At 52.9% G+C, this 25,413-nt stretch overlaps 1 protein-coding gene across 8 annotated transcripts in view; it reads right to left on the bottom strand.

Annotated features, from left to right (window-relative positions):
- Positions 1-25,413, bottom strand: part of SHANK3 (SH3 and multiple ankyrin repeat domains 3) — a 364,468-nt gene that overhangs the window by 233,402 nt on the left and 105,653 nt on the right. For all 8 annotated transcript variants that reach the window (XM_062020288.1, XM_062020289.1, XM_062020290.1 and 5 more), the window contains exon 11: positions 10,735-10,801. In XM_062020288.1, the coding sequence (XP_061876272.1) occupies positions 10,735-10,801 (67 nt within the window). The remainder of the gene's footprint in view (positions 1-10,734; positions 10,802-25,413) is intronic.

Genomic DNA, 25,413 nt, shown 5'->3' on the forward strand with positions numbered 1-25,413 from the left:
AGCTCCTCCAAGCACAGACTCACGTCCAGCCAATCTGGAAGCTCTGCCATGCAGATACAGCACCAGCCTGTGTCTGTCTGTAGAGAAATTAGATCTATTCAGACAGATACAACCATGTTCTCAGCTGTGATGACAACAAGATGCAGACAGCAAGGGAGAGAAAAGCTGTTGCATATCGCAGAAATGAGGAAGAGAAGATAGTTTGTGCCACAGCCAGATGGCAGAAAGGACAGGAGAGACATGGGCTGGGGCAAAGCTGTACAACTGATCCCAAAGGAAAAGAGGAACCAGTGGGGCAGTTTGATGTTGAGGAGTGCTATAGGTGCACTTATTTACACCAGAAGGTCCATCAGGAGATCAGCACTTGGCACGGTCACAAGGACAGAAAGGCACCAGGAACACATCTGGGGGCTGCAGCAGACAGAAAATTGAGGCCACCATCCATGGGGCAGCAACACAGGCGAAGGACAACCACATCAGACGTGCAGCAGAGCCTGGCTCGGCACTGCAGCCCTCCAGCACCCTCCTGTTGCTGCGTGTAAGCTGTCCCTTCCTAGGGCAGGTGAGCAAGGGACCAACAGCCCTAACACAAGATCAGCTGTTCACTCCTCCCCCTGCGTGAGCACCATGTGTTCCAAAGCACAGGCTGTGGGGAAACGGACATTCTGAGGGAGATGAGTGAAATACAAGTCCCTGACAGGGCTGGGAGTGCTGAGTTAACCCAAACTCTCCGGTCTAAGTGTGCTTCAGAGGCCCTGGCTCCCCAAGGGAGAGCACTGCACGGACCAGCCACGTGCTCACAGCAGCCAAACTACATTTGCAGAGCTACATCCAGGTCTCCAGAACATGCAACAATCCCAGGCCCATTGACCATCTCAACAATGCAGGACCACCCCCAGACCCATGCAGCGTGCCAGGGAGGAGGCAGTCCTGCAGCCAACCTCCTCCAGCACCACAGAGTGGCTTCCTTCAGCCCAAAATCAGGTCACTCTCATCTTTACAGAGAAGTTAATGCTTCTGCTGTTCAGAAGGATGTTGAGCAAGGTTTCCTTCACAGCACTCTCTCTGTGTTGCCCTCTGTGCGAGCCCCAGCGTGTCACTGGGATGGGATCCTGCCTCGTTCCCTGCCAGCCACTGTCACAGCAGTACAAAGGACTGAAACTACATCCCTTGCCAGAAAGGGAAGGCTGGAGAAGGCTCCTGGCAGGCTGGGGATCTGGTGCAGGATGTGAAGCATGTCTCATCCAACAGCCTCCCAGCACCAGAGGCAGAGGCATTCCCTGTCCCCCCGTCTACACCCTCCTGCACGGGGTGCCAGCGCACCAGACATCAGAGCAGCCTGCTATCACGACTCATCAGCCTCCTGGAAAGCACACATAGCAAAACACAACCTATGAATAAGTCTGCAAGGATATTCTTCTGTGTCATGGAAAACAAGAGCCACGAGCAGGAAAACACACAGGAGCCAGATGGACCAGTGGACAAGATCTGCCTTGGGCTAGAGGCTGAGACCAGCAGAGCCCTGTCCTAGTGCAAGGAACTGCAGTTGGATGAAGTGCTGGGGTTTCCAGCCAGGGAAGGGACTGGGACCACCAGGGCAGGAGTCAGCAAGGAAAGAGTGAGAGGGAGTGTGCACAGTGGGGCATTCAAGGAAGCCTCCACAAGCTAACAGCAGACAGGGAAGCATCCTGGTCTGGCTGCCCGTGTCCTCAGGTGCCTCACAGAAGCAGCCAAGAGGTTTGGAAACAAGGCTTGGAGTGGGTGTGTTTCCCCCATGGGGAGCGTGGTCCCCAGCCAGAGCCAGAGCAGCCAGGCCAGCATGGGCAGAGGGACACAGCCACTGTCCCCACAGGCTGGGGGAGCAGAGCACCCAGCCAGGATGCAGCTCTGCTCCCCCAGCCTCAGAGGGGGCTGGAACAGACCTGGGACCTGAGGAGATGCACCCCAGCTGGGGTCTGATGTGCCAAGCTCCAGCATGAAGACTGAGGTTTCATATGGGCAGTTTACTCATGACACCCCTTTATAAGAGGATGAGCTGATGTGCCTTGGTTTGGCAGGTGACACCCCTGCCAGGAGGCCCCAAGGTGCTCTGGCACGTCGTGATGCCCTGAGCTGCTGTTCAAGTCCTGAGGCATGCTCTGGCCAGCCTGTGGGCTGCACAGCCAGCTTCTCATTGCTCTTCAACCTGCCTCAAACTGGCAATAATAATAATGCTAATAATGATAACAAACTGCTGAGCCTGGACTCCAGACACCAGGTGCCAGAAACAGGATGGTTCCAGGCTGCTGACGAAGGTTTCCTCTCCCCATCCCCCCCGATGCAGCGTTCCCAGTGGGGAAGGGAGGGAAGGGAGAGCAATAAAGAACTTTGTGCAGTTCATACAATCAGCTTGGAAGATTCTTTTCTATACCTTCTCAAGAGTTTAATCAAAGTATGTTTACTGGGCTTCTCGCAGCAACATGAATCACTTCAGTTACCATGACAGCACTGCTCGAAGCAGCACAGCCGTGCCCCAGCCAGCCTGGCTCATCCCATGCTCCACGTTTGCTTTCTGCCCTCAGAAGGGGAAAGGCGCAGCTTACACTCCAAAGGGCCTCTTACCACTGAGGTGCAGTGGGAGCAGGATGCAGCCAGGGCTCCCTGCGGGGTCCCCAGCCCTGAGATGCAGCACTGGCACCTGGACCACACTCCACACAGCCCCGAGCTGCAGCCTAATGAACCGAGGCACAATCAACACTCAGAGGTTATTTACATTTGCTGTCTCAATGTTAAATATTCATGTAAAAGAGCAAAAGCATGCAGAGTGCAAATGTCTCCACAGTTCCAAGCTGAGAGGCCACATTTACATTTTAATAGTGGAAAATTACAAAGCAGCCCAGAGAAGGCTCAGAGCTTCTCCCCTCACACAGCACTCCACACCATGCCCAGGCTCCTCTCCCTGGGCAGGAGACAGGCACTCCAACACACCTTCCAGGTATTTTTATTCCCTAGGAATGAAAAACTAAAGGCAAAGGATGAGATGACGAAAGGATGAGAAGGTCTCAGGTCCAAAGGGTGAGCTGGCAGTTCACCCTGGCCTGAGAAGCAGCTCCCTGGAAGGAATCACAGCCTTAAAGTGTGAGAAATAAACCCAGTCTTCCTCCAGTCAGTTCTGCCTCCATCTCCATTTGCCTTTCAGCCACAGATCTTCACGCTTGACGGTGAGCCCCTGCACCCCATCCTTCAGAGCCACCCCCTTCCTCTCCCACCTGCCCCTCTTCACTGCTTCAGCCATCAGCCTGATACACATCAACACTGGAAATCTTCCCTTGCAAGAGTTTGGTGCATTTTTCATTCCTCTGCTTCACCTGGTTACATTCAGCACATGGAGGGTCCAGGGCACTGCTAAACTCCCCCAGAGGGAATCCTGACAACTGCTTCCACTTGTTACAGGCAGCACACAATTAAATTAACAGTGGTGATAACAGAGAATCAGGCAAATCTAACCAGGCTTGCTGATCTGTCTCTGCAAATGATCCCACAGCACCTCTGTACGGAGAAGATAAAGCACCTGAGACCAAACTGGAGTGGTTCAAACTTCCCCCACGGTTCCAAGAGCAGCAGTTACAGACACTTGTTCAGTTATGTACATTCAAATTAGCAGGTTAACAGCTTCTGCAGCCAAGTTCAAAAGAATTTGCAACACAGCTTGCTGAGTTGCTGGCCTATATTTGCAACACTCCTCTGAAAGCTGCAGAGACGGGGGAGCAGCTTTGAAAGCCTCAGTGGGATGGTTCTGATAACCATGTACAGCTTAACTTCACATCATTTCTAGGAAAAGCTTGGGAAAGCTGAAACAGGACACTCTGCAATCAACAAAAAGGAATGAGAATTTCATTTAAATCAGCCAGGATGGCTTTAGGAGCTCAAATCTCACCCACAAACATCGCTGCTGACATCACAAGCTTGGGTGAGAGCACCGACCCCGTGTCATTCTGACCACGTGCCACTACAGGACAAGTTACCAGAGCACAGTTTAGCAGCCACAACAATGAACTGTTAATGGAACACAACACATAGCAATACTTCCAACACTGTGAAATCACAGGATCATTTCAGTAGGAGAAGCCCCTGAAGCTGCCGCAGCCCCAGCCCTGACCCCTCACTCTGCCCCAGCCAGCACTGACCCCTCAGCACCTCACCCCAGGGCTTTGGGGTCCCTCCAGGGCTGGGCACTCCCCCAGCTCCCTGGGCAGCCTGGCACAGGGGCTCACACCCCTCTGAGGGAAACAGTTCTGCCTCAGCTCCAGCCTCAAGCTCCCCTTGGGCAACCTCAGCCCATTGCCCTCAGCCCGTGGCTTCAGCCTGGCCAGGGCTCTCTGCAGCCCCTTTCTGCCCAGCTTGGTGTCATCAGCAAATTGACTGAGGTGCCCTCATCCCCTCACCCAGATCACTGACAAAGGTGTTAAACAGAACAGGCCCCAGCCCTGAGCCCTGGGGAACACACTGGTCACCAGCCAACAACTGGATTTAACTCCATTCCCAGCACTCTGTGCCCAGCCACCCTGACAGCTTTCCACCATGGCACAGCAGGTCCATCCCAGCCATGGGCAGCATTTCTCCAGGAGGATGCTGTGGGAGATGCTGTCAAAGGCTTCACTGAAGGCCAGGCAGACACATGCACAGCCTTTCCCTCACCCCCTAAGCAGCTCCCCTTGTCACAGGAGATCAGATTGGTGAAGCAGGACCTGCCCTTCATGAAGCTGTGCTGCTGGGCCTGAATCCTTGGTTACCCTGAACGTGCCTCACGTGGCACCTGGGATGATCTGCTCCATAACCCTCCCCAGCACTGAGGGCAGGCTGACAGATCTGTAGCTCCCCAGATCCTTCTTCTGGCCCTTCATGTGGAGGAGGGGTCACATTTGCCAGCCTCCAGTCCACGCAGCCCTCACCAGTAACTCAGGTCCCAGGGCAGCAGCATTTATGCTTTTACATTTATTGTTAATGACAGAAAGAAATTAGGTCATTGGCAATAAAAGTAGAGGTGATGCAGTGACTGGTGCAGTGACATAAGTAAGAAATGCCTTATGGTGAAGGTGCTGAGCCCTGGCACAGGCTGCCCAGAGAGGCTGTGGCTGCCCCAGCCCTGGCAGTGCTCAGGGGCAGGTTGGATGGGGCTGGGAGCAGCCTGGGCTAGGGAAGGTGTCCCTTCTCACAGCAGAGGGTGTGCTCTTTAAAACTCAACAGAGATGAGCTTTAAAGGTCTCTTTCAACCCAAATCATCCTGTGATTCCAGTGAAACCATCGGATACAGATAAAAGGGAGGCACCATCAGCTCATCCATCAGGGTATTATGGAAAAATGCATCTAAATTCAGCCCACTTCTCTAAAAATAGTGTTAGAAACCAGCAAGCCATCAAAATAAAGCCAAGCAATGGTTCAGAAGCTGGTCAACCTGATCTATATTAAGAAAACAACAAAGCAGAAGCTATTCATGGTTTGCCAAGGTGACAGTTGAGTCACAGTCATACCGGTGTAGTGTGAAACTGTTCTCATGCAAAAGTTTGCACAGACTTGTGCAAGTGCTACTGGTTCTGTCACAAGGTGGCAAAGAGCTCTCAGAAACGAGGAGTCTCCTGGAGGCAGGCTCACAGCATCCTGCACAGATTCCCCTGGCCAGCCTTGAGTGAAAACCAAGGATCAACAACTGCCTGCGTTTCACCACGGAGAAACAAGTGTCCAGTGACGTCTGAGCAGCACCACGAGCACGGAGAGGGAGAAACCACAGTGAGGAGCTTAACAACACACCTAATACACAAATCAGCTATAAGATTTGACTTACCCAGTCCAGATTCCAACTCCATTTCCAAACAAGTTCTGCCACCAAACCCAGCTCAGCCTTCCCAGCCGGGAGGGACTTTCTGCACAGTCTCTATGTTCTATCACCATCCTTTGACTTCTGCTGTGGAATGTCCCTGAGTCCAAACCACTGAACCAGCTGGGTCAAGAAGAGTGTGAAGCACATCTCTAGCATGCTGTAATCAAAGAGCAGCATCTGGCAGGACCCAGGAGCTGTTCCAGTTGTCCCACCATGTTTTACTGCAGAGACCCATACCCTTTCTTAGAAAGTGCTGCACTCAGCAGACCAGAGCCTGGCATGGCTTAATCTTCTGTCTGACAACAGCGAGCAAAACCAGTCTTTGTGGAAGGCACACAGGAAAGGATGGCACATAGAAAGCTGTTGCTCTCCACCTCACCTCTTTGCTGCTGCCAGCTTGCAGATGGCTAGGTATCCTCATCAACAGAGGAAGCTCAACAAGGACATTCACATCCGTGAGCTCCATTTCCAGGAAACTCATCACAGCCAGGCAGAAAGAAGTCAAGCTCTCCATCTTACACTCACCCTTGGCTTCCATACAAAGATTTTCAACACCTACCTCATTTAGCACGTTCTGAAAACTTTCTCTGGGTGGGGATCAAGGGGGAAGGAGGTTTGGAAGGAGGAAGAAACATCACAGCCTCTAATTCTGCTTGTCACACCAGTCTGTCTGAGATGCTCCATGCCATCCTGCAGCATAGCTCCAAGAAGCAGTTCTCTTTGAGCTTGGTAGTGGTTAAAAACAGTATCCAAATGCAGAATACCATTACAAAGATCCAGAAAGCAGAGTAGACATCCCTTTGCTGCTGCAGAAATCCTCCATCTCAAAACAGACACAGCTGAGCCAGGGGGGCTCAGACCAGGACATCACGGGTGGCCAAAGATCTCAAATGGCACCACGTTTCCCTTAGGAAAGGAAAAATGTTTGATGAATGGTGACTGTTATGAACTAGTTACTGTACTTATCAACAAGTGACATGAAGTCACAATGTCCCAAGGAGGAAAAATGCTGTCTTGTAAGTCCTTTGGGGAGGATCTCACAGGGATAACTTGAAGAATCAGTGGAAGATGTGAGATTTTTCCCACGCTGGGTAATCCCAGACTGAGCTCTCACACAGTTTCTGACAGATCCCTTCACAGTGCCCAGACACAACTGGAACAGGCTGCAGGCAAGGAGGGCACCTGAAGGACAAGGATACACTGACCTGTGGCTGACTCCAGGACACCCTCACTGATGAGAAATAACTTACTCTTGAAGCTATAAAACATCCAGAAGCTGAGATTGCTCAGCAACAGCTGACAATTCAACACCCAAACTCTCATGTCATCTTCCTAATGTGTTGTGCTCTAATTTAATACCCTGGTGCCAGCTCACACAGAGAAGGGACTGGGGAATGGGGCCACATTCATCTGGGTATGCACTGAGCATCATCTTCTCAGCTGGGATGGGCACTGAGCAAGGAATCTGGTGACCAGGTCATGTAACACGTAAAACTAATATCTCAAAGATGAACTAATGTTCCATTATCCCTCAGATCAGAGGAGGTACGAACGAAAATCAAGAGGTTTTAAAGAATTAGCAAACAAAGCCACCAAAGCACAGCTATGAAACAAAGCAGCTGTGGGGAGATGCCTGTTTGGACACGAGTGGCAAGATGAAAACAGCCATTAGTGTTGCAGAATGAACTTACTCTGTAACTATGGAAAATAACTGGGAGCAACATGAAGACACCTCACACTCCAAGTCAGTGAGGAGAGCTACAGGCATGAAAGAAACACAAGCAGGCTGGGGAACGGAGGAAGCTTCAAAAAGAGCTTTAGAGCTGCTTGTAAATGAAGTAGTATATTCCAAAGGAAGCAGGAAGAGGCATTTGTGTCATCGTGATGCCAAAGCAGGGACAGCTACTAATTAGCTGAAACAAATAACTTGAAACCTTGCAGGCTGAGAAAACTTCCCCAAAAATACGAATGATGGGCATTACTGAGCAGCTGGGACAGGGTCCAGCTGACACAAAATCAATGTGCAATCAACACCACTGCAAATGCTTTCAGGAAAAACAGGCCACGTGGTGCATCTCATCATTGGGTGCAACTGCACATTTGACTGATAAATGCTGATGTGGATTTAAGAGCTGAATGTCCACAAGGGAGGCCTGAGGTGCAGACACGACCCCGTCTGACCAGCTCCTGCTGCTCCTGCTCAACACGCAGCACTTTCCCACTGCCACCTCCAGAGGCTGTGCTGGGAACCACGCAGCCAGGGCTCAGCACCACCTGGGAGTGAGCTCTCCCTTTACAGCCCCTGCAAACCAACTCAAGGTTGCTAGAGTAGGTGGCCTAGTTACTTCCCCAAGGCATTAGCAGTAAACTGAAAGCACCTCCAAATCTGCTCGGGGCAGCTGGAGACAAAGGCTCTGCAGCCATACCCTGGGACACCCTCCTGCTGCTTAGGAAAGGAGTTAAGGTTGCCCTCATCACTCCACAGAAACCACTCCTACACGGGCAACAGCAGAGGCTGCGTTGATGCCAAGCACCAGGATGTGTCACAGAGGGTCTGTGGCAGCACTGACAGCTCCTTGTGACCCGGCCACAGAAATAGAGGAGAGCAGCTGCCATTCGTGGCAACCTCTGTCTGCAGATCCACAGAACACGAGCACAAGGACATGGCCAGAAATGATGCAACAGCTCAATTCCACAGTCTCCACAAAGGTTTTCTGCTCATGTTCTCCCTCCCCAGATTTGCAGCTTCCACTCTGACCTTCTTGGACCACAGCACCAGTGGCCATGACAAAACCAGTGTCCTTCGTTCTCTGAACTGACTGAAGGGACAGAGACCTGTGCAGAGGGAGCTGCAGGAGTCCTGCATCCCTGTGGGCTGTCAGCAGCTGCCACTGACCACCCAGCACCCACACTGGGCATCCTGCTGCAAACTGCTGTTGACCCTGGCTGGACCCACAGCCTGAATGTCTCTAAGGACAGAGCACAGAAGGTGTTTTTCTGGAACACTTTCTATTTTCAGCTGGAAGAAGCTGACACCCTCCAGCTTTGCTGCCTGTTGTCAGACAAGGGCCAGCCCGTGGGAGCAGCCAGCTCCTCTCAGCAAAGCACTCCAGAGCCAGACAGAGGCTGGGGAGCGCTCCCAGAGCCTGGGAGCACAGCTGTGTGCTGAGGGCTGTCCTGCACAACGGACTGAAAACTCTTGCTGACCACCCTTCCTCCCATGGCCCCAACGCAGCCCGTCCTCACCAAATGCTTCTGATGCTAAGGGCTCCCAATTACTGCCTCACAGCCAGGAGTGCAGTGTAATACTGGGAACTCAAGGAGATTTCTCCAAGAGCTGCCCCTTATGACGCTGCCCTCTCCTACCAGTTCCTTAAGCTTCAGTACAACTGCTCTGATGGAACTGCCAGAGAAATGGCCAGACCAAGCGCTGCCCCTTCCCCATCCCAAACAGTGCCTGTCTGCTCTCCCCCAGTCAGACACACACCCCTCTGTTCCTCGTCAGCTTCAGGAGCGTTTTCTCCTTGCTTGGGAAGCCAATTGCCAGCTCCCTGACCTGGGGTGGGCACCATCTGGACCTGCTGGTTTGCATGTAATCAGGTTGCAACTGTTACCTGACCTATTTTATGCCAGTAGCCCCATCTACACCTACCTGACATGTTTTCATGCCCTTTTTCCTTACACTTTTCCAATAAAAGCAACTGAGCCAGTCAATCACAGATTCAGATTCCATCACAGGAGGATTTAGGCTGGAAGGGACTTCTGGAGGTCATCTTGTCCACAACACAGCAAAGACAGTCACTTTCCTCTTGAATTAACACCGTGCTTTCTTGCCAGAACTGCTCCCTGACACAGTTACAAGGGATGCTCAGGCTTTTCCCCAAGTCCTTTCTGACTCTCGGTGTCTGTTTGTAACTCCCAGGGACAGCTAGCTGAGAAAAGAAGTGAGAAAGGATGGCTTGGGGGGCAGGTTTCTGGATTCACAGCCACTTCCAATACTTGCTGGTTTAAACTCCACAGTGCCTGTGCCTTCTGTGGAGGCACACACGTGCTGAGAATTAACCCTTTGCCTGGGCTCCTCCAATGCCCTGGAGAGCTCCACACCAATAATCTTCACAGAATAACTCAAGAAAACTCAACAAGCGGCGATTTCATCCAGGACCTAAATCAGTTTGACATGGCCTGGAATATATCACATATCCACACCCCAGGAGGACAGAAGAGACGCCACAAGGAAAAAGGCTGGGCAGAAACCCCCACAGGTTCCTCCATAAAGCAGCAAGTTCAACCACAACGGCTGCTGCTGCACTTCTGGCACTCGTGTGAGCTTCAGCTCATCACCATCACCACTGCCAAGGCAGAGGATGTCTCCTCCTGGCACCAAGCCTGGTTAGCAGCCTTAGCAGGGGAGGATCTCCAGTATGAAACAGCCTCGGTGATGCAAAGGGAGAGAAAAAGGTGAGGGCTTTATAGAAGAGCTTTTCAGAGCTACTCCAGCCTAATGGTTTGGCTAATTCTTTAGCCTGGCAACGTCCACAGTCGTGAGCAAACCCTGGGCTGAACAAACAGACTGATGATGGCCCCAGGAGGATGGAAGATCTGTGCTGCCACTCCCAAGACCCAAACCGAGCCGCAAGCTGCAGCTTCCACCGAGCACTGCAGGCAGCACCAGCACTGGACACTGCACCAGCACTGGACACTGCACCAGCACTGGACACTGCACCAGCACTGCAGGCAGCACCAGCACTGGACACTGCACCAGCACTGCAGGCAGCACCAGCACTGCAGGCAGCACCAGCACTGGACACTGCACCAGCACTGGACACTGCACCAGGACTGCACCAGGTAAAAAGGGGAAGAAGAAAGGTCAGACTCACCAACATCAGACTCTTTGTGGGTTTTGATGATTTCAGCCAATTCAAAATTTCCTGCAATGATGGCCACCTGCAAAGAGAGGGAGGGAAGAGAGTTGAGTGGCTCTGAGCAGCTCGGGTCCTGTGCTCCCTTGCACGGATGATGCCATATGGACTGGCAACAGCTGCTTTCCATGGTGGAGGCAGAGCCAACGATTGCTCAGGCTCAGCTCATCCAGGCAGTAACCCCAAGGTGAAAATCAGCTCCCAGCACCACAGGGAGAGCGTCTGTCGATGGCCTGTGCAACAAGAGAGTGGCAAATAGCTCAGAGGAAACCATTCCCCTCTCCTCAGAGTCTGGTGGTGCCTAACATCAGCAAGGAACTAAACTTGGGTCTTCCAGGTGCTGGTAAGGTGTTCTCCAGCCTGAAGCTATTCAGTGCCCCGTGGTTAGACAAGGAAAGGTGACTTACCAGCCACTGAGAGCCCTGCACATCTCACCTGAGCCATCTGCAGGACTAACCCAGGCTGCACTGGAGGAACTGCTTCCAGTGAGAAAGCTGCAGCAGCAGCCTGCCCCAGTAAAGCCACAGCATTCTAGACCAACAGGAAACATTGCTCTGCCCACCACCCATCTCCTTACTTCTCACTACAGAAAGAATCTTGGAGAACTCAAAAGGAACAAGGAAAGTGGGGAAGCCAAACGTGGGTCTGCCACCAAAACAGACAGACAAAACTGGTCTGTCTCACTGCAGGAGCTGCTTGTACAGATGCTCATGTCCTGGGCAACTGCTGACACCAGCAGTCCACATAACGGTGGGTGAACACATAAGAGGAGAGAGACTGAAGTATGGGTAAAACCCAACCCAGCCCTGCATCAGAGCTGGTAAAGCAAAACCCAACCCAGCCCTGCATCACAGCTGTTAGGGGAAAACCCAACCCAGCCCTGCAACACAGCTGGTAAAGTATAACCTAACCCAGCCCTGCAACACAGCTGGTAAAGCAAAACCCAACCCAGCCCTGCATCACAGCTGGCAGGGCAGAATAACCCTGTATTTTCAGGACAAGGTGCAAAAGTACTGGTTTAAGGTGTGAAAGACCCACAGTGAGATGGGTTCCTACGCACTCCACACAAAACCCATCGCTGGTCCTCAGGAAATTAAGCTAGATAAAGTGCTTGAAGCCTCCCCTTGATCCACAGCCACCTCTGCCCTTCCCACCCTCCCCAGCACTCCCAGTCCCCAAAGTCGCTGCTGAGCCTCTCAGGACTGGGAAGCAGCAGCAGCTGGGACAAGTTGATTCTGTGTGAAAACAAACTGAAGCTGTGATGCAGCTGCTGGGCTGGGCTGGGCTGTCCACGCAGCACCCATCGCCCTCCACCACCCTTTTCCTTTTCGGTTTGGGTTGGTGCTTGAGCCAAATACACTTGATCAGGCAGGCAACAGGAACCAAAGCCACCCAGACCCTGCCGAAGCTGAGAGCAAGGCTGGCAGCTCCAGCTGCTGAACGTTTCCCTGCCCTCCCACAGGAACAGCTTTTAGAGTTACGAGCTTCATTTGCATTTCACCACCAACTTGTGACGGAGGGATATATTTAACTTGGTGACTCAGTACAGCACACACACCTCTCTACTATGAGCCTTTATCAGCAGAAACAGTCTTTACTATCCTCAGCTCAACAATGTTTATGTGAATTTTCTGAAGCCCAGGGAGGGGGTTTGTGCTGCACTCCTCAGCCAGAGCTGCAGGCAGGCAGTGGTGGCTGCAGCAGAGCAAACCTGCCTTCCCTGGTTGGGAAATTAGGCCACAGCAGCAGAGAAAAGCAAGTCAGAATCTCTGTTCTCACCCAAACTTGCTTCACATTGCAGCCCTTCTGTCTCTCCTTAGATGTGCACACATATTTATAAGGTCTGCTCCCCCAGAGGTCACATTCCTGGAGCAGGCAAAGCAAGCTGCTGTACAGATGGGCAAATGACCTGAATTTGGGGCAATGTGAAAGCAAAGACACCAACCAGACAACAGACTGCAGAGTTTAGAAAAAGCATTCCAACTTCAAAGCTCCTCCAACAGCGACTATCACATTGCCCAGCACTCCTGTGAAAAGCCCAGGCTCAAGGCACAGATCACAAGTCTCGTGAGGCATCTGTCCCAGGGATGATTCCCAGGTGTGGTGAGGGTCCCTCCTGCTCTGGCTGCAGGGGACAGAGGTGCCCCAGGGCTGTGCCCACCCCCAGGCAGGTCTCTGCGATGGGCAGCTGCCGTTCCCTCTCTCAGCTCCTGTCAGGGAACAATTTCGTCTCACAGACAGCCCCAGGAAGGGAGAAGAGTCCTGCTGGGAGCCTCTTTCAGTCCAACTTGCACAAAGGAGAGGAGCTGGAAGGGTTTCAGTGTGGCACTGCTGCCTCAGCTGGTGCTCCCTGGTGCAATGGCTTTGCCAGCAATGCCACTGTGGCCAGTGTTCATTCCCATGGCCAGCACTCCCATGGCCTGGCAGTGTTCCTGTGGCCACCTCCCTGCCCCTGCCCTGGGGCCACTCTGCTGCTGACCATGGCACTGGTGGAACCCTGTGAGAGGCTGCACCACCCACCATGTCAGCAAACACCTCCCAATTAAAAGCTGTCGCTTTTTGGGGACAGGGGAATGAGTCTCAGGGATGGAAACGCCTGAAAACGTCTGATTTTAACCCTACATTTCCCAGCTGGCAGCCTCAGTGCCTGCACACCAAAGCCAGAGGAGCTGGCAATGGTCAGAGAAAAACGTCCTGACTTCCCCACAGAAATGATCCCACCTCAAGCCATGAGCCAGATGTCCCACACAGGAGTGTTGCCTCCACATCACACAAACCCCTTATCCTGGAGACGTCTTGGGCACAGCAGACGCTGTGCAAAGGGCGTTTCTCATTGTGTCCTGCCCTGATGGCACAAACACTGGCTGTCCTGCACACCACAGGCTGAGAGCACAAACCCACACCCCAGGCTGCACAAGACATCCAACCTGTCACAGCTCTGGCACAGGGCTATTTTTGCATGCTGCAACACCTTGAGTCACTCCACAGCATGACATCAAAGTGACAACACTCTTTAATCTAACAGCAATTGGCCTATTTTAAGCAAACTTGGTAGTTTATAAAAGGAAGAAGAAGGAGAGACACCTGAAGAGGCTGTGCAGCAGGGAATGGCAGTGTGCTGAGACTGTCCCACCAGCAGGAAACAGATCTGAGGTGGAACCCAGGTTCTGTGGGAAACAGTCCTGTGCAAACACCCCTCTGCACTGCAGGAGAGCACAGCCAGCCAGCTCCAAGCTGCACTTCCACTGTTTGCTGCTCTTTGGCCTCCAGAAGTATCCATGGCAAAGCACCAGCAGCACTGGAGATGTCACCCTGTGCACCTGAATGGAGTGGCAAAACACATCAGCCAGCCCTGAGTCACATCCGAGCTGGGGGAAGCATCCAGCTGGCATTAAAGCTGGCAAGGATCTTCACAAAGTGGGAAGCAAAAGGAAGCGAGGGAGGCACAGGGATGGAGTTCAGGGGAAGGTACCTCACTGGTACCATCCTACACGTGCAGAAGTCACTTGGAGCAGTGGTGGCTATGGGACACAGGAGCAGAGCCGTGGGGAGGCAGGGGAGATGCTGCAGCCATGGCTCTAAGGGGTAATGGGGTGAGAAGGAAGCAAACATCTCCAGTGCTGCTGGGCAGGAATGGAGCAGAGCTTCTGTGGAAGAGGAATGCAAAAGGGCTTGTGAGGTAGGGTGCAGGCAGGCAGTTTAGTGTCATGACATCCTACTCAGGTCTCTGCAGACCCCGAGGAGCATCTGTCAACACATCAGACTCTGTTGTTAACTACTTTTGTATCTCTTTTCCCAAGACCTCTCCAATTACTGAGGCTTTCCACTGCTGATGATTTTCTACCTCTCCATTATCCCAGGTAACAGAGAGCAGAACGATTCCCTTTGATCATCACACTACTTAATCAGGTAGCACTGCTGTGTGCCTGGGCTTACTCAAAGCTGTCTGCCTTTCCCTGGCCAGGCACACTTCAAGCATGTTCTGTATTTGTTCCAGATCTCCAGAAGCTGGCAGTGCCAGGGGGTCAGTGCCACTGCTCACACGCTGCAGCTCCATCTGGGCTGCCATCCGAGCAGAACCTCAGAGCAGCTTGCTGCCATGGCATGGCACAGACACAGCGTGTCTGCAGCCTCCAGGCACTGTCACTGGGGTCAGTCCCTGCAGCCCCAACACGTCCTGCGTGCTGCAGAGACACCTCCAGTGCCTGAGCTGGGACCAACGCACCTCCCCTGCCCTCTGTGCCTGCAAACCAGCCGTGCAAGGTGCACACCACACACCCAGCACTCCCTGGGAACACCCAGCTTGCAAGTGTACACAGCACATGAGAAGTTGTTTTATTCCTGTGGACCACACACCAAGCCTTTGATTTAGAAGAGATGCTTTGGTCAGGTATCTGGACTAACATCCTGCCACTACACCTCCAAGGAGTGTCTGTGAATGGCCTGCATCAGACACTGGGTACATGAAAGCATGTGTGAGAAACAGGAGATGTCCAAAGCTGCAACCATTCAGCTCCAGGCTAAGAGAGACAGAAAACTGTCTCAGTATTTTGAGATGAGGCACATGGAGCTACTGAAGAACAAGATGATTCTCCTAAGGAGACGAATCACAAAACTTTCCTCAAGAGAAGCATCTTGTGTCACCCTCATCAGGGGAGCAGAGCATCACAGAACCACAGCATGCTGGGGCTGGAAGGGACCTTTAGAGCTCATCCAGCCCGACCCCCTGCAGAAGCAGCTCCCACCTAGATCAGGTCACACACGAACGTGTCCAGGTGGGTCTGAAGCCCCCCAAGGAAGGAGCCTCCACACCCTCCCTGGGCAGCCTGGGCCAGGGCTCCCTCACTCAAACACTGACATAGTTTGTCCTGATGCTTCAGTGGAACTGGTTGTGTTCCAGCTTCATCCCATCAGCCCTTGTCCTGTTGCTGGATACCACAGAACAAAGTGCTGCCCCAAGCTCCTGACACCCACCAGTGAGATGTTTGTCACTATGAATGAGCTCCCCCCTCAGTCTCCTCCAGGCTCAACAGCCCCAGGGCTGCAGCCTTTCCTCCTCACACACATCTTGCAGCCCCTCAGCATCTCAGCAGCCCTGCACTGGCCTCTCTGCAGCACTTCCCTGGCTCTCTGCAGCTGGGCAGCCCAGCACTGGCCACAGCCCTGCACATGAGGCCTCAGCAGCTGGGGCAGAGCACAGGGGCAGCACAACCTCCCTCCCCCTGCTGCCCACACTCTGTTGATGCCCCCACGAGGGGGCATCATGGTCAGTTTATCATCATGCTGGCTCATGGTCAGTTTATCATCAACCAGCACTGCCAGGTCTGTCTCTGCAGAGCTGCTCTCCAGCAGCTCACCCCCAGCCTGTCCTGGTGCAGGGGGCTGTTCCTCCCCAGCTGCAGGACTCTGCCCTTGTCCTTGTTCAACCTCATGAGGTTCCTCTGTGCCCAGCTCTCAGCCTGTCCAGCTCTGGCTGAATGGCAGCTCAGCCTCTGGGGAATCAGCCCCTGCTCCCAGTTTGGTGCCATCCTGAACTCTTCGTGCTTCTGGGAAGCAGAAACAAACTTTAAGGCAGGACCTTGGAGCCACTGTGCTCAGAAAGGCCTTGAGCTGGATGGAGGAGGAGCAAAGTGACCTCCAGGGCTCTGAGGAGTGATTCTCACCTCTGTCAGGACTGACAGGCTACAGGGAGAACCGTGGTGGGCTACTCAAGGAGCACTGGTACGAGCCCCAGCAGCAGCGTTGGCACAGGGGTGTCACCTCCCTAAATCCCTCTATGACTCCTGCTGGCAGGAATGTGCTGGGCTGACAGCTGCAACGTCCTGGAGGCCACAGGCAGAGCAGAAAGGCTCTGGAAATGAGTTGGTGGCATCTCTCAGAAGTCACCAGAAGATTCAGCCAGGGGAGAACGACAGATTGGAGCCAAAGCCACCACAGCATCTGCACAGAAACCTCCCAGTGCCACAAGCACAGCTTAACCAAGTCATGGCTCCTTGTCACAGGAAGCTGAATGCAAGGTCCATGGGTGCTCAGTGCCTGGAAAAAGAGCACCTCAGACACTGGAGAGAGGGGAGACACATCAGTGAGGCTGCTGCTTGCCTGCCTTGTTCAGATGGAGCCATGAGGGATGGTGCTATCTAGAGCAGAACAGCTCAGACAGGACAGGATGGTTTTCTCGTGGAAGAGTTGGTCAGTCTGGTCTCAGGTCCAGCCAGCACTGAAGGATGCTCTCACAGGACTGCACACTTCTGTGTCCAGAACAGCCCTTACTACCAGAACTGGAGATGGTCCAGCAGGTCTTCTGAGAGCCACAGGGCTGAGCCTGAAGGATGGGGGATGCAGGGCTTGTGTGTAACATCTGTAACTGCAGTGTGGCTGGTGCAGGTCAGGGAAGACTTCGAGCCAGCAACATCATCTGGATAATCGAAACTGGGTGGCATCTGACTCAGAATTAGATCAGTCTCACACTGAAGACTGGAGGAGGAGTGGGAGGGAGCCAGGAGGCCAGAAACCTGATCAGTTCTTACAAGGCAAACTTGAAAGGAAAAGAAAGAGAAAACGAAACAGATAAAGTGAGGATAAGAAGAAAGCTTTGAGAGAACAGGTAAATAAAAGAGAAACAGGTTGATCAGGCTGCTGAAAGGAGCTCCCCAGCAACCAGACTGCCCTGTGCCTGGAGCAGCACACAGGACGCACCTCCAGCGGTGGCACGTGGCAGAGGGGACACGTGTCCTATGCCAGGCAGCAAGGCTGGGGTTCTCTCTCAGTACAGGCACTACATCTGTGAGCATGTCCATGCTCAGCCTCGCAGAAGGAAAGCCTAGAACTCCCAGCCTGGTACATGACGACAGCAGATCACCCACGGCCAGTCCTGTCAAGGTCTGCAGCCTGTCACCCATCAACACGAGGCCCAGAGTTCAGCTACATTGTGACTGGTAAGAGAAGCTAAATAAAGCAGTTATCTACCAAGAGTGAACATTCCCAATCTCTCACATAGAAGAAAAGGCACAGGTCTGTCCTTGGTCCATCACAGACACTGCTGACAGCCGAGCACAGTAACACAGAGGAGGCAGCTGGGATGGGGTCACATCCTTCCCAGTGCACAGGGCACACGGAGCAGAAGCTTCCCAGCCTCAAGAGGAACGTGGCAGGCAGCACTCGCTAAGCACAGTTCACATTCAAACAGGCAAGTCCTGGGAAGCTACAGAAAGTCTTGGACAAAGCAGCAGAGGAACCCTCCATACTCATTAAACATTCGGTCCTGGAAAAGAAGAGAAATGCCAGAGACCAGGACTGTGAGTGCTTCTGAACATGCAAAACTGACGGGGCATTGACCTCAGAAGCCAGGGGCTGAGCTGCCTGGCACCAGCTCCAGGGACTCGGGATGAAAGGAGTGTTCCTCCCACGCCGGTGCCACGTTGCCCTGGGGCAGCTCCGGGCACTGCCGGCATCTCCAGGAGCTCTGCACCACGGCTTCTGCTCACACCAGCAGAGCCTCCCTGTGTGTCCCAGCTGCACCTCAGCCCACAGCAGCTCCAATCACAGAACTTTCAGCTGGATGAGACCTTTAAGATCATCGAGTCCAGCCTTTGTATTACTGTGTCCAGGAAGGGGCTAAATGCAAGGCTGGAGTGGCAGCAGGACAAAAGCTCTGTCCTTTCCCTCACTGCATTACACAAGTCAAACAGCCACTTTGGTTACAATGAACTCCCCTTTTTCTCCCTTTCCTGTTTGCCTCCCATTTTTCCCTGGTCCCTTTTCCAGCAAGAAGCCAGAACTCAGGTTCATACCTTCAGTTATGGTTACTCACCCCTTCCCCCTTCTCTTTGTTTCCTGTTTTTTGCCCACATCTGGGTTTATTCCTCCTCTTTTGTCCCATTCATTGCTGTGCCTTTTACTCATCTCATTAGTTCTCCTGCTGTTTGAAACACTTTCACAAGTGCCACAATATTTGAGAGGCAGTACCAGGAGCATTACCTGTGCCCACCATGCCTGGTTGGGTTTGCACAGCCCTCACAGAGGCCGTGGATGGGACACGAGGAACTCTGATGGGTATTTAGCACTGGGAATGCTTTCAGGAACTATTCTCTCCTTTACACCCTCTGCCAGCTTTGACACCACACACTCTAATTAGATTTCATTCCCATTTGACTGATAATTTCCCTGTCCTGGGGAAAGTAAATCTGATTATGAGAGAAAGTGCAACGTTGAGTTTGAGGGACAAGATCATGAGCCTGGCTGCCAGCAGCAACACCAGGAATCAGAGGGTGAAAGCCAGCAAGGTCCAGCACCAGCTGCTAACACTGGGAATGGAGAAATCCAACCTCTAAACGAGAGGTGGAGAATCACCAGCTTGGGCAGCATCAAGCACAAAACAAGGTGTGGTAACCCCAACCTAAACAAGGGACTAAACAAGGTCACGCTGCACCAAGGCTCGTTGGATTCTAGGGGGTGTTAGCAAGATGCTGAGGATCCATCTGGACTGACACACTCAGGTTTGGGATGAAGGTCTTTAAAAAGAAAGAAATGCTTTATGGTGAAGGTGCTGAGCCCTGGCACAGGCTGCCCAGAGAGGCTGTGGCTGCCCCAGCCCTGGCAGTGCCCAGGGGCAGGTTGGATGGGGCTGGGAGCAGCCTGGGCTGGGAGGTGTCTCTGCCCATGGCAGGGGCTTGGAACTGGATGAACTTTGAGGTCTCTCCAAGCCAGACCATCCTGTGATATTCCATGAAGGAGATAAACAAATTGAAAGCAGTAAGGTGGAAATCTTGACCAGTGAGGGAAGGCTGACAGAGGCTGCTTTGCTCACTGTCAGTCGTAAGAGTAGAAAGGCTGGTGATCAGGTACCCCACCAGTCCAGGATTGGAAGGACAGAGATACTCTTACTTTTCAAACAAAACAAGTAAGATTAAAACCTAAGAAAGCGTTTTTAACTTCCTCATCCCAGCAGAGCACTGAGGACCATCCACTCTGACTGGACACAGGGTCTGACAGACACCTCCAGCGCTGATCACCTCCTCAGAGTAAGCAGAGAAAGTGGGCTCCTGACCTCCACTCAAGACATTTGTGCCCAGAAATGTGCAGCACAACACATTTACCTTTCTCCATCCCTCCTGCAGCCAGGAGAGACAGATATATGTGTGTGTGGGTAATTTCTCTTGCTCAAAACTCATTAACATAGAGGTAACATCACTCAGGATGTCACTCAGTGGTATTGTTCAGGTTCTTGGTCCAAACCACCTGTATGCCAGCAATAACCACCCTGCCTAAGGCATCCATGCTGAGGGTAAAACTGAAAGTGCACAAAGTGTGGTGGGGTGACAGGTCACTGCTGCAGCAGCCTGTGAGCCCCAGAGCAGCCAGGCTGTGAGGGCACAGAACACTGCAGGAGGGGAACACTCAGAAAGCAGGGACACACTTCAGCATAGCCTCTCAGAATACCAACTGAAGCCATAAAGACCAGTTGAAGGCCCCAGTTAGAAACCTGTGTGAGTGCAGTGATGACTCTGTATGCTGCAGCAGTGGGGCCTGGGCGAGTGCACTGCGTCACTCCCTGAGCCAAGGCAAGACAGACACAGCAACAGAGGAAGATCCATGTGATGGACACGTCCCATGGGAGGGTTATTAAGCACTGGAACGGGCTGCCCAGGGACGTGGTGCAGTCACCATCCCCAGGGATACGTTCCAAAGAGGTACTGAGGGATATGGTTCAGCTCAGTGACGGGTCTGGACTCAGCCATCTCAAAGGTCTTTTCCAATCATAATGATTCTATGATGCTATGAGAGGTGATCCAGGAGCTGTTAGAGCTGTTAGGACTGAATATGAACTCAGACTGTTGATGCTCTGGATGGAGATGAGGCCATCGCTGTGCTCAGGTGCTGAGCTGTGGGGAAAGTCCCACTGCAAGGCTTCCCAGTACTGCAGGGCACAGCTCATAACAGGATGGTTAAATCAGGCAGAGCAACACTGAGGTAACATGACTTCTAGCAGCAAGGGCAGTCACAGAGCTTAGGAAGAGAGGTGTCAGAGCACCACGTGCACGCCAGGAGCATCGCTCCCAGGACGGCAGGGATGGGTTTGCCTGCATCCCCCACTGGTGTTCCCAGACACACATCCCCAATTGCCAGCCCTGAATCAAGACTGAGTTTATGTCCCAGGGAGTTAATGAGCTTCTGTTTGCAGGAGGAAAAGAAGGAGGTCACTTTACCTATAATTCCCACCAGGCCTAATGAGAGGAGGACTAAAAACATGAGGGCAGCCACTGCTGTACTAGCAAGGTGTGTTACACATCTGCCACGCCAGACAAGCTGAGAGCTGCAGAGGAAACACCTCTGCTGTACCTGGAGCAGCAAGCAAGGTGCTGAGGACACTCACTGAGCACCCCAAAAGGTGCTGGGCCCAGCTCAGCTCCGCAGTCAAACCCAGAGGTGCCAACCTCACCTGTGGAAGAAGTTGTCCCTCTGAGAGCAGCCAACAGGCCTTGCACCCATGAATGGCTTGTTTTCCTTGCAAGCTATGCCTTTAAAATCTGGACTGTGGCTTTTAATTAAGCTTTAATTCAGTTAAGCATTAGATTAGCATTATTCAATTTAATTAAGCATAAGGAAAGGTCAGGAGAAAGTGGGTTACTGTGTTACCCCATCATTAAGGACAACCACCAGCCTAAGCACAGACAACAGCTTTCTCAGAGGTCCCAAACTTTGATCAACTGCAACGTTAAAAGTTAACAAACATACTTTTGTATGCTAAAAACACCCCACCATGTTTTCCCACTCAGGCAGCAAATGCAGTAAGCTTGAGGAAGATGTGCTGCATTTGTAATACATAACAGGTTGAACAACCACTCCAAGTGCCAACAGGAACTCCACACCTCCATAAATCATTTCCATTTCTACTACACTAGAGCTATAAAGGAAAAAATCAGTAGGCTCTGCACACACCTACCAAACCCCACAACCCCCACAATGCAAGAGTGTGACAAGGCAGAACAGATGGAGGAGGACAAGGCTACTGGTGTAGTGACGACAAGGAAAAGATGGAGCTGATTAATAACAGGCAGGGCACAGACATTCCCACTTCAGCTGCACGTCCTGGCGTGAGGCAGGGCTGAGCCTCTACGAACACGTCAAACAGCAGATGCTGCTTCTGCACCTCACACGTGCTGAGGAACAAGGGCAGCCAGCAAGAGCTTACAGCTAGGCAACCAAACTGTAAACCACTGACCAGCTTCACCATGTCCTTCCAAGCACTCTGGATGCTCAGCACCTACAGGCCACGTCAGTGGGGTCACACTGGCTGATTCCTGTGACATCACAAGAGATGATTCATTAATGATGATGTCACTAATGAGCTGGAGATCCACACGGTGCCAGCTAAAATGTGACTCAAATTAGAAAACCCACAGTCAACTGAAGACATTCCTCCAAAAAAATGCCTCCACTTGAGAATTTCCCGTTGCCTGGGCAACAGGACTGGGGATGGCAGAGCTCAGAGCAATGGCAGCAGGACTGGGGATGGCAAAGCTCAGAGCATGGGCAGCAGGACTGGAGATAGCAGAGCTCAGAGCAATGGCAGAGCTCAGAGCATGGGCAGCAGGACTGGAGATAGCAGAGCTCAGAGCATGGGCAGCAGGACTGGAGATGGCAAAGCTCAGAGCAATGGCAGAGCTCAGAGCATGGGCAACAGGACTGGGGATGGCAAAGCTCAGAGCATGGGCAACAGGACTGGAGATAGCAGAGCTCAGAGCAATGGCAGAGCTCAGAGCATGGGCAGCAGGACTGGAGATAGCAGAGCTCAGAGCATGGGCAACAGGACTGGAGATAGCAGAGCTCAGAGCATGGGCAACAGGACTGGAGATGGCAGAGCTCAGAGCAATGGCAGAGCTCAGAGCATGGGCAACAGGACTGGAGATGGCAGAGCTCAGAGCAATGGCAGAGCTCAGAGCATGGGCAACAGGACTGGAGATAGCAGAGCTCAGAGCATGGGCAGCAGGACTGGAGATGGCAGAGCTCAGAGCAATGGCAGAGCTCAGAGCATGGGCAGCAGGACTGGAGATAGCAGAGCTCAGAGCATGGGCAACAGGACTGGAGATGGCAGAGCTCAGAGCATGGGCAACAGGACTGGGGATGGCAGAGCTCAGAGCATGGGCAACAGGACTGGAGATGGCAGAGCTCAGAGCAATGGCAGAGCTCAGAGCATGGGCAACAGGACTGGAGATAGCAGAGCTCAGAGCAATGGCAGAGCTCAGAGCATGGGCAGCAGGACTGGAGATAGCAGAGCTCAGAGCAATGGCAGAGCTCAGAGCATGGGCAACAGGACTGGAGATAGCAGAGCTCAGAGCAATGGCAGAGCTCAGAGCATGGGCAGCAGGACTGGAGATAGCAGAGCTCAGAGCAATGGCAGAGCTCAGAGCATGGGCAACAGGACTGGAGATGGCAGAGCTCAGAGCATGGGCAGCAGGACTGGGGATGGCAGAGCTCAGAGCATGGGCAACAGGACTGGAGATGGCAAAGCTCAGAGCATGGGCAACAGGACTGGAGATAGCAGAGCTCAGAGCAATGGCAGAGCTCAGAGCATGGGCAACAGGACTGGAGATGGCAGAGCTCAGAGCAATGGCAGAGCTCAGAGCATGGGCAACAGGACTGGAGATAGCAGAGCTCAGAGCATGGGCAGCAGGACTGGAGATGGCAAAGCTCAGAGCAATGGCAGAGCTCAGAGCATGGGCAACAGGACTGGAGATGGCAGAGCTCAGAGCATGGGCAACAGGACTGGGGATGGCAGAGCTCAGAGCATGGGCAACAGGACTGGGGATGGCAGAGCTCAGAGCAATGGCAGAGCTCAGAGCATGGGCAACAGGACTAGAGATGGCAGAGCTCAGGGCAATAGTACTGGAGATTGCAGAGCTCTGAGTAGTGGCAGAGCTCAGGGCAATGGTGAGCTCAGGGCAATGGCAGAGCTCAGGGCAACGGTGAGCTCAGGGCAACGGTGAGCTCAGGGCAATGGCAGAGCTCAGGGCAATGGCAGAGCTCAGGGCAATGGCAGAGCTCAGGGCAACACTACTGGAGATTGCAGAGCTCAGGGCAGTGGCAGAGCTCAGGGCAGTGGCAGAGCTCAGGGCAGTGGCAGAGCTCAGGGCAGTGGCAGAGCTCAGGGCAGAGTCTATTTTAAAGCAACCAGATACAAATCTTTGAAGAAAACACATCTAGGGACCTGTTTGTATTGCACCAAACAGCTCATACATGGTGTGCTGATAAAGCATAGACATTGGAAAACTTAAGGAGGGCTGTTGGAAGTGCCAAGGCCCAATTAGATGCATGAGAGATGCAAAAGGGGCTGTGAAAGGTTGAGGTGCAAAATAGGACCCAAGAAGGAGGCAGTGCAGCGGGGCCACAGGGATGTGGCACAACATGCCCTCGGTGAGAGCAGGGCAGGGGAGCTCCTGTAGCACAGCACTGCAGGGTTTGCTGCCTGTGCCTCAGCATTTTGCACCACAATTGGTTGCAATCACACAGCAAATAGCACCAAATCAGCTGGGCCTCATGGAGGTGACACACGGTCTCTGGGGCATCATCTGCCTTTGTGCCTGGTTCTGCAGTCAATTTGTGAGTCACAGAATCACACAGAACCACAGAGTCTCAAGGGCTGGAAGGCAGCTGGGAAGCTCAACCAGTGCAACCCCCTGCCAGAGCAGCAGCACCTAGAGCAGGGCACACAGGGACTGTGCAGCTGGGCTGGAATGGCTGCAGAGATGAGCCTCCACAGCCCATCTGGGCAGCCCCTGCCAGGGCTCCCTCACCTCACCAGGGAACAGCTTTGGCCTTGTGTTGCTTTGGAACCTCTTGTGTTGCAGCTTGTGCCTGTTGCCCCTTGTCCTGTCACTGCCCATCCCTGAGCACAGCCTGGCTCCAGCCTCCTCACACCCACCCTTGATGGGTTTGGAACATGACTGAGCTCACCCCTCAGGCTCTTCTCCAGGCTGCAGAGCCCCAGCTCCCTCAGCCCTTCAGCACAAGGCAGATGCTCCACTCCCTTCAGCATCTCTGTGGCCCTGCCCTGAACTCTCTCCAGCAGCTCCCTGTCCTTCTGCACCTGAGGGGCCAGAACTGGACACAACATCCCAGATGTCTCTACTCTTCCACAAAGTGCCAGAGATCTGCAGACCAGGGGCTTAGTCACTGCCAAAACCTGCCAGGAGCAGCCTCAGGCACCAGGGATGACCTCTGCAACTTCATTTCATCAGCCAGAAACATGCTGGGCAAAGCAGGGAGTTTGCAAACAGAGATGAACAACAACAGCAATTTGTAAAGAGCAAAGCAAACTGAAGGGATGCAGGGCACCAGGAGAGGGTGGCAGGGGATGCTTTGTGAAGAGCAAAGGAAGAGGACACGTAGATGCCCTGCAAGAATTCTGACACACAACACTGTCACTGGGCAGGGAGAGGAATGGAATCGAGCTGAAACTCCTGCCAAGCGATGAAAGACTGGTCATAAAACTAATTCATGACTGTCAGACTCCAATTGTATGCTAAATGGATTTCACAGCCCCTACCCCAGGTTCAAGAGCAGGCAATGCTTTGGCTAGCAGCCTGGGTGATGGAGTGCAGAACATGCTCACTCACTCCTGGCTGAGACACAGCAGGG

The sequence above is a fragment of the Colius striatus genome, chromosome 1 (genome assembly GCF_028858725.1).
Source record: "Colius striatus isolate bColStr4 chromosome 1, bColStr4.1.hap1, whole genome shotgun sequence".
Classification (NCBI taxonomy): domain Eukaryota; kingdom Metazoa; phylum Chordata; class Aves; order Coliiformes; family Coliidae; genus Colius; species Colius striatus.